Genomic DNA, 9,716 nt, shown 5'->3' with positions numbered 1-9,716 from the left:
GTCATTTGATTGCAGTATTGGTGTAGGAAGTGGTTTTAAAATCTGTTCGTATGCCAGCTATTATCTAGCATTTTAAATTTTAAAATAATGTAATTGAAACCATTATGACACATAGCTAACATAACAAAGTAAGTATAATATTGCGTCAATACCAATGTCCTAAGTACGATTTGCATCGTCCAGTTGCAAGCTATTCAAGGTGTTGTAACCCTAGCTACGACAGCTGAACGGAACTCACATATCCGAACACTTTTCCCCGAGAGTTTTTTTATGAAGATGCACCTGAGAATAGCTAGCTCGTAGCTGTCTTACGCTAGTACCTTCCAAGTTAGCTACACAAATAATTGTTTCGCAGTTCTGCACTTTGGAATTTGACAACTCTTCAACGTGGTTTCTTCTACTGAGTACTGTACTCTACTGTAAAAGGTGCCCTGGAGCCCACTTTGATTTGATTTACTGTGTAGTTGGCTAAGTAGCTAGCTGTTTACTGTAGCTGGATAACTAGATAGAAATAACGGATCAATGCTTTATATGTTCTGATACCTAGCTAGCTTAGCTAGAAATGTTAGCTACATATTGTAGCTCTCTAATGCCATTCTTTATGCCATCCATAATTAGTGGCATTTATTGCATTAGCCACTAGCTAGAATATTATCTTACAAAGTTGCTGTGTGTTTGTCATGTCACTTTCATCATATGTCTGTCCCCTCCCAATTCTCTTCAGACCATGGCATGCCAGCATGTGTCTGCTTGTCCCTCCTTGAGATCATCATGGAGAGTGGCTCTTGATGCTGCTTGTAGAGTCAGCCAGCCATGGAAGGGGAGTAGGTTGTCCTACTCTGGCTTTGCTCCCATGGAGCCTGGTCACCAGGACAGACTTAAAGATGACTCCACCATCTTGGCTGAACAGACACTGCACACACCTGTCATGCTTAAAGAAGTGCTCCGATGTTTAGATATTCAACCTGGCCAGGTAAGTCTTCTCTAATACGCTGTAAGTGTGTGTCAACCCACCTTTTCTTATTGAGCCCTTGATGGTTAAATATTCTATGGAACAGCAGGTAAGGTTTGTTGTGCATTTTGCCTGTTTTACCCCAATGAAGAATGATATGGAAATCTGCTTTCTTTGAAAGATTGTTCGTGGCCTAACTTCGTTTCTCAGTTCATAAGATGAGCTACTTCTCTTGAGAGGGCACATTAAGTCACCAGGATCCCACTACCTTTGCTTTCCCATACATACTACCAGGACAGATGGACATGAGTCAAAGGCCTTCTGTTTCTCGTGGGCAGTGCTGATGGAGACTTGATGGGCCCCCTGGGTGGCTGAGAGATGCTGAACGGACAGGGCAGGTGGGGGCCATGGGTCAACATCTTAGTCAGGCATTGTGCCACCGTAAGGCTGTTGGCAGGACATAGAGTGCTGTCTGCAACACTCCTGCCTGAACTTTAGCACCTCTTACTGTAACTCCTTCAATGTCCGCCCATTGGCCAACTGTCCCAATAAAGCTTGCCAAGAGCTTGCCATTAAAAACAAGTGTTACATGGATTTTTTAAATGTAATTCTAGTCACTGCACATTGAAAGGCCCTATCTAGGATGTAGCCTAGTTGCATATATATTACGGTATTGCTTGATACAGTTTGTGCTTCAACCCCAAATGCTGAAATAAAACATATTAAAAGCTGGAAGACCGGCAACGTAGAACAGTAATTAAAAGCTGTAATACTTTACATTAAAGCAGCAATCTGCTGTTTAAACAATAATAAAGTACACCCTGCCACTGTTTTGGTAAAATGCTGAGGGATGGGGTTTGAGAAATGTAACCACTTTCATATTCATAGACAGAGCTATGTATTGATTGCCCCCCATCTAGCTTCAGAGTTTGTTCTGTTAGGTGACCTAAACTGGGATATGCTTAACACCCCGGCAGTCCTACAATCTAAGCTAGATGCCCTCAATCTCACACAAATCATCAAGGAACCCACCAGGTACAACCCTAACTCTGTAAGCAAGGGCACCCTCATAGACGTCATCCTGACCAACTGGCCCTCCAAATACACCTCCGCTGTCTTCAACCAGGATCTCAGCGACCACTGCCTCATTGCCTGTATCCGCTACGGTGCCGCAGTCAAACGACCACCCCTCATCACTGTCAAACGCTCCCTAAAACACTTCTGTGAGCAGGCCTTTCTAATCGACCTGGCCCGGGTATCCTGGAAGGACATTGACCTCATCCCGTCAGTTGAGGATGCCTGGTCATTCTTTAAGAGTAACTTCCTCACCATTTTAGATAAGCATGCTCCGTTCAAAAAATGCAGAACTAAGAACAGATACAGCCCTTGGTTCACTCCAGACCTGACTGCCCTCGACCAGCACAAAAACATGCTGTGGCGGACTGCAATAGCATCGAACAGTCCCCGCGATATGCAAGTGTTCATGGAAGTCAGGAACCAATACACGCAGTCAGTCAGGAAAGCTAAGGCCAGCTTCTTCAGGCAGAAGTTTGCATCCTGTAGCTCCAACTCCAAAAAGTTCTGGGACACTGTGAAGTCCATGGAGAACAAGAGCACCTCCTCCCAGCTGCCCACTGCACTGAGGCTAGGGAACACGGTCACCACCGACAAATCCATGATTATCGAAAACTTCAACAAGCATTTCTCAACGGCTGGCCATGCCTTCCGCCTGGCTACTCCTACCTCGGCCAACAGCTCCGGCCCCCCCGCAGCTCCTCGCCCAAGCCTCTCCAGGTTCTCCTTTACCCAAATCCAGATAGCAGATGTTCTGAAAGAGCTGCAAAACCTGGACCCGTATAAATCAGCTGGGCTTGACAATCTGGACCCTCTATTTCTGAAATTATCCGCCGTCATTGTCGCAACCCCTATTACCAGCCTATTCAACCTCTCTTTCATATCGTCCGAGATCCCCAAGGATTGGAAAGCTGCCGCAGTCATCCCCCTCTTCAAAGGGGGAGACACCCTGGACCCAAACGGTTACAGACCTATATCCATCCTGCCCTGCCTATCTAAGGTCTTCGAAAGCCAAGTCAACAAACAGGTCACTGACCATCTCGAATCCCACCGTACCTTCTCCGCTATGCAATCTGGTTTCCGAGCCGGTCACGGGTGCACCTCAGCCACACTCAAGGTACTAAACGACATCATAACCGCCATCGATAAAAGACAGTACTGTGCAGCTGTCTTCATCGACCTTGCCAAGGCTTTCGACTCTGTCAATCACCATATTCTTATCGGCAGACTCAGTAGCCTCGGTTTTTCGGATGACTGCCTTGCCTGGTTCACCAATTACTTTGCAGACAGAGTTCAGTGTGTCAAATCGGAGGGCATGTTGTTCGGTCCTCTGGCAGTCTCTATGGGGGTGCCACAGGGTTCAATTCTCGGGCCGACTCTTTTCTCTGTGTATATCAATGATGTTGCTCTTGCTGCGGGCGATTCCCTGATCCACCTCTACGCAGACGACACCATTGTATACACTTTCGGCCCGTCATTGGACACTGTGCTATCTAACCTCCAATCGAGCTTCAATGCCATACAACACTCCTTCCGTGGCCTCCAACTGCTCTTAAACGCTAGTAAAACCAAATGCATGCTTTTCAACCGATCGCTGCCTGCACCCGCATGCCCGACTAGCATCACCACACTGGATGGTTCCGACCTTGAATATGTGGACACCTATAAGTACCTAGGTGTCTGGCTAGACTGCAAACTCTCCTTCCAGACCCATATCAAACATCTCCAATCGAAAATCAAATCAAGAATCGGCTTTCTATTCCGCAACAAAGCCTCCTTCACTCACGCTGCCAAGCTTACCCTAGTAAAACTGACTATCCTACCGATCCTCGACTTCGGCGACGTCATCTACAAAATTGCGTCCAACACTCTACTCAGCAAACTGGATGCAGTTTATCACAGTGCCATCCGTTTTGTCACTAAAGCACCTTATACTACCCACCACTGCGACTTGTATGCTCTAGTCGGCTGGCCCTCGCTACATATTCGTCGCCAGACCCACTGGCTTCAGGTCATCTACAAGGCCATGCTAGGCAAAGCTCCGCCTTATCTCAGCTCACTGGTCACGATGGCAACACCCATCCGTAGCACGCGCTCCAGCAGGTGTATCTCATTGATCATCCCTAAAGCCAACACCTCATTCGGCCGCCTTTCGTTCCAGTACTCTGCTGCCTGTGACTGGAACGAATTGCAAAAATCGCTGAAGTTGGAGACTTTTATTTCCCTCACCAACTTCAAACATCAGCTAGCTGAGCAGCTAACCGATCGCTGCAGCTGTACATAATCTATTGGTAAATAGCACACCCATTTTCACCTACCTCATCCCCACAGTTTTTATTTATTTGCTTTTCTGCTCTTTTGCACACCAATATTGCTACCTGTACATGATCATCTGATCATTTATCACTCCAGTGTTAATCTGCAATATTGTAATTATTCGCCTACCTCCTCATGCCTTTTGCACACATTGTATATAGACTCCCCTTTTTTCTCTGTGTTCTTGACTTGTTAATTGTTTACTCCATGTGTAACTCTGTGTTGTCTGTTCACACTGCTATGCTTTATCTTGGCCAGGTCGCAGTTGCAAATGAGAACCTGTTCTCAACGAGCCTACCTGGTTAAATAAAGGTGAAATAAAAATAAAAAAAATGGACTGACTATCCATGATGCAACATTTTGAGTTTTAACCATAGTGTTTTATAATTACAAACCAGTTTAGCCAATATTTTGGTTTCTGATGGGGTACGACAGTTGAACTAAGCTCTTGAGGAATTTATAAGGTATTCTTCAAGAACCAGTGGGTATACATAATTCATTTAGAAGTCCATGTGGGATGTGGTAGTCACAGATTGCCCCTTTAAGTTGTGCTTACTTGTGTATGATGCTGTAATTACACTCGTAGCAACATTGTCAAACCAGCATTCCAGTATATACACATTGGCATACTCAGTCCACTCCCCCTTACTCAAATACATTAGCAGAATGTTTTGGGTTACTGCACACCCATCTTACCGTTTTAACTTTCAGACTGAGACACTTGTGTGTGCAGGAAGTAGGCTAGCTGTGTAAATAGAAACTACATAAACACTAAGCCTAATTTGGCATGTTTGATTGAATCCAGCTCTTACTGTAATTTCTCTTTGATGGAGAATTCAAATGCGTCATGTTCAGACTGCTCGCTGAAACATTGTAACGACAATGGCAACTATTTATAAACTCTAATATAAGACCTCACAAACATGCGCTTAATAAATGTTTTTTCATTCATGTGGTCTATTAGGCTATATGTAATAGCAGCCTTGGTCAATGTATACATGTAAATAAACAGCTACCAGCCCATGTAAACACTGAAGCAGTCTTACAGTAGAACTTCTTATGGTAGAGATTCTCCATGTGAAATTCCCCACCATTTCTGTTAATGAACCAGTCAGGCAATCAGGTGTCTGCACTCTGTTTTCATCAGCTGTCCTGTAGAGCAGCTAGATAGTGTAATCACAGACCCTGTTTGTTTAAGTGGGGGTTTCACTGACAAGTCAATGACTGGGAGGAAACCCACGTTCCATGTTAGCCAAATACTCACTTAAATCACTAAACTGAGTCAGATTAATATTTTGATCTGCTATTGTAAAGCAATCAACCCTGCGTAGTTGCTCTTGTCAGGCTAAGCATAGTGTGTATGAATGGAGCACTTAGGGAGATGATGGGTATCTGAGAGCAAATGCTGTAATTACACCAAAGTGGGTAAATGGCAATGTAGCCTTTCATGCCCCGCCGCTTCCCACGCATGAAGTCCAGCGCAGATATCTACACAGGTGGACTGTGATATTTCCCCACATTTCTCTCACACTGTCAGGGCTAGTAGTGATGCACATGCACAGCCCTTAAAATGAAAGGTGATTGTACTACTTACAGAAATGACGATAAGGTTGTGGGCTTAGGTCTTAATTGTGCGGATCAGTCTAGAGATAGTTGATAGAGATGGACCTTGTAAAACCTTTTTATACTCCAGAAATGAGCTTTATCTCAAGCAGCCACAGTGTTGCTCTCCTGCTGGCCTTCCTTCCCTGCCCATCAACCATAAATTACCCAAACTAGATTGGCCTCATTAACCACCAAATTAGCTCTCAAAAGATTACAGTTTGTACAATTTAATATTTTTCTATTCACCTTGAACATGAATGCTCTTAGCCAGCCGGATAACCATTTTAACCTAATTTTCTTCATCATCTTGATGCAATTGTAGCATTTGGCTAATTGAATAATGGGCAGTGTGAGGCCTAAAGGTAAAGGAATACCTAGGATAGGATAAGTAATCCTTCTCACCCCCCTTTAAGATTTAGATGCACTATTGTAAAGTGACTGTTCTACTGGATGTCATAAGGTGAATGCACCAATTTGTAAGTCGCTCTGGATAAGAGCGTCTGCTAAATGACTTAAATGTAAATGTTAAATGTGATGTGGGAGACGGCGGTCGGGGGCTTGGAGAAGGATATCCTTTCTCAGGGCAGAATCAGGCTTTTCCTGACCTGGAGGTTATTACTTTACTCAAGACAGGAGGAGCTGGAGGATAGGGTATTTTATTTACGTGGAGGAACAAGATTTCTGGCTGCTTATTGCTATGAAAATGACTCCAATAAATCCAATTGAATCAAAGTAAGAAGGTGTCAGAAGATGACTAACACTAACAAAGTGCCACTAAGATTTTGAAATGGATGAATAGGATGGCCATATTTTAAAAGTCCACCTGATGTACGGTATCCCCTACTCTGTCACTCCTTGTGATACTTGCAAGTCATTAGTTTAATGACTGATCATAATACACTAGAGAAGGTAGTGTCAGTCAGCATCACCACATAATGTCAGGGCTGCTCCGTCAGTATCTCTGTGTTCCTAGCCCATCAGTCAGTAATCATAAATCACTGTGGTATACCCTGGCTGATGATACAATTCATCTTTTTTAATCGGGCTAAGTTAATAGCCTTGATGAAACCCCCTGCATCATCCCTGACACTCCCTTTGTTGTAACCTAATTGTTTGAATGAAACAATGAAGAAAACTGTCTTGCACAAGTGTTCTCTGCAAGTGTAGAACATAGCTTTTATACAATATTTAAAAAGAAAGAATAAGTTTGAACTTTTCTCAGCAAGTTGAACCATTTATACAGCCCCCATTCACGACCTCCCCAATCACTATAAGGAAAAGAGACATCTTTTCAAAATGTATGAACTAAAAGCCTGTCGCCCAGCCCCGGAACTCAATATTGTTGAGTGTTTTGTTTTTGTCAGGTCCACCCACGACCACTGCAATAGATTTTCTCCTCCAGCATCCCTCATTACAAGCCCACAGATGATAGTGGGTGAGTGTTTCTCCGTATGTGTGGTCCCACCCCACTTTCACACGCCCCCTCACAGATGACATCCCGGTGGCTCCACGTGCAGGAAGTGATTTCTTTGTTTTTATGCTGTCAGGAATCCCCCGTCTTGTTGTTGTGGCTCTCGTCCTCTCCTTACCTCAGTGGTTTGCCCAGGCAGGTGAGAGTGAGGACAAGGTGTGGGGAATCCTTTTCTCTGGTGCCAGGATTGGGGACCTCCGCCAGGGCAGATTAATGAGCCGTCAACTGGGTGTCCAGGGAAAGATTCACTACTGCTTTAGCAGGGAAAACGAGGTGGCCACTGCAGTCTCACCACACTCCCCCTTGTGGAATTAAAATGGCCTCCCGTATTACACCTTCTCCTTACCTGAATTTAAATACATAACAAGTACAATGTCCTTTTGTTTTAGTTCCAACGATATTTGTTAGCCAAATAATGAAATAACTTTTAGGAAATCAAAGCACCTTTATACTTTCTGCTGTCTGAAAAACAGGGAGACAGGAAAGTGTATGTGCTGAACTGCAGAGATTCAACTTACTCAGCATAAATAGTTTTTTAAATCTATAGTTCAATCTGTTAAATAAATAAGTGAAGAAATGGATGACCTAACTGGCTCTTATCCAGAGACTTTTGCAACTGTTTGTGGTTGCCTATGCATTTACATAAATAGCTCCATTTACATAAAGGCTACCGCTGCTAAATCGTTGCCTCCACTCCAAAAAATATGATAAAACATACATATTTGTTTACATGTTTCAGTGTAAACTTAAACGACTAAATCATATATAAAGTATGTAGAAAAGATAATGGCGCTATACAGTGGGGCAAAAAAAGTATTTAGTCAGATACCAATTGTGCAAGTTCTCCCACTTAAAAAGATGAGAGAGGCCTGTAATTTTCATCATAGGTACACTTTAACTATGACAGGCAAAATGAGAAGAAAAAAAATCCAGAAAATCACATTGTAGGATTTTTAATGAATTTATTTGCAAATTATGGTGGAGAATCATGTAGAATCAAAAAATGTCATGGCATGAGGCCCACATTGATTTTGTTATAATGTTTGAGTCACTCAGATGGCTTTTGCTGTGTACTCATGCTATGGCAAAATATGTAAAATTGCAGGAAACTAGCTTTAAAACTGACTTTAAAACCATGCCAATGACAGTTTTGGAAGTGGGTCATTTCATGACATGACACCTACCATCTCGGATTGTTCTGAAATAGTTTCCGTAGTTAGAAACAGATAATACATTCCTTGTACATTCCTGCAACATTATTCTGTTGAAATATAATTTGATCTCTGATAAATTAAGCTAATTAAAGTGCTCCCAAATTGGCAATTTTTAATTTATAGGATTCATATACTATTCAATAAATTCCTAACATCTGATTTGAACCAAACTTTTTTCTAACAGGGGGTAACAAGGAATCCAAATAAATAGTCAAAAGCCACCCACGGACCCCCTGCACCCCACGCCAATCCCACCCTAACAACCAGTATACAGAATCTTATCAGTTTCTAACAACAGAAACAATTTCAGAACAATCTGAGATGTTGGGAGTCAATCTTCTTTCTTGTGCTTTTTGAAGTAGAAGGACCTCAATATTAGGAACACCTTCCCCTTTCCCTTAGAACAGCCTCAATTTGTTGATGTTTTGTACAAGGTGTCAAAAGGGTTCCAATGCTTCCCATAGACAAAGGATGTCCTTTGGGTGGTGGACCATTCTTGACACACGGGAAACTGAGTGTGAAAAATCCAGCAGCGTTGCAGTTCTTGACACAAACCAATGCGCCTGGCATCTACTACCATACCCCGTTCAAAAGTACTTCAATATTTTGTCTTGCTCATTCACCCTCTCTATAGCGCACACACCCAATCCATTTCTCAATTGTCTCAAGGATTAAAAATCCTTCTTTAACCTGTCTCCTCCCCTTCATCTACACCGATTGACGTGGCTTTAACAGGTGACATCAATAAGGGATCATAGCTTTCAGCTGGGTTCCCCTGATCAGTTAGTCGATGTCATGGAAAGAGCAGGTGTTCATAATGTTTTGTACACTCTGTGTATGTACAAGAGCAGGGGGTTAACTGTCCCCCAAGGGTAAAATTGGGGCCCCCTGTGGGCCACGGCCAATGTTTTTTTTTCTCACTCCTCCATTGTTTTTCAGAGCACAGTGTAGTGAAAGAGGAGGCGGGTGAATAATTGATCCTTGTAATTAAACACTCCAGCTAGGGACGCCGGGGCTGATTGACGGCCAGATATTAAGCCCTTGTCTCGTAAGGTTGCAAGTTTAGTCTGAGGTTATCAGTGGC

General features: G+C 43.2%; 1 protein-coding gene across 2 annotated transcripts in view; it reads left to right on the top strand.

The window, feature by feature from the left end:
* Positions 1-15: 15 nt before the first annotated feature.
* The window catches only part of mettl15 (methyltransferase like 15), a 60,143-nt gene continuing 50,442 nt past the window's right edge, over positions 16-9,716 (top strand). Inside the window, exons 1-2 of one of the 2 annotated variants that reach the window (XM_052483735.1) lie at positions 16-128; positions 725-973. In XM_052483735.1, the coding sequence (XP_052339695.1) occupies positions 728-973 (246 nt within the window). In that variant the 5' untranslated portion in view covers positions 16-128; positions 725-727. The other variant, XM_035739468.2, reaches the window with a different exon arrangement.

This window comes from Oncorhynchus keta, chromosome 2 (genome assembly GCF_023373465.1).
Source record: "Oncorhynchus keta strain PuntledgeMale-10-30-2019 chromosome 2, Oket_V2, whole genome shotgun sequence".
Classification (NCBI taxonomy): Eukaryota; Metazoa; Chordata; class Actinopteri; order Salmoniformes; family Salmonidae; genus Oncorhynchus; species Oncorhynchus keta.
The sequence above is the reverse complement of the archived record's forward strand: the minus strand, read 5'-3'. Positions and strand labels throughout refer to the sequence as shown.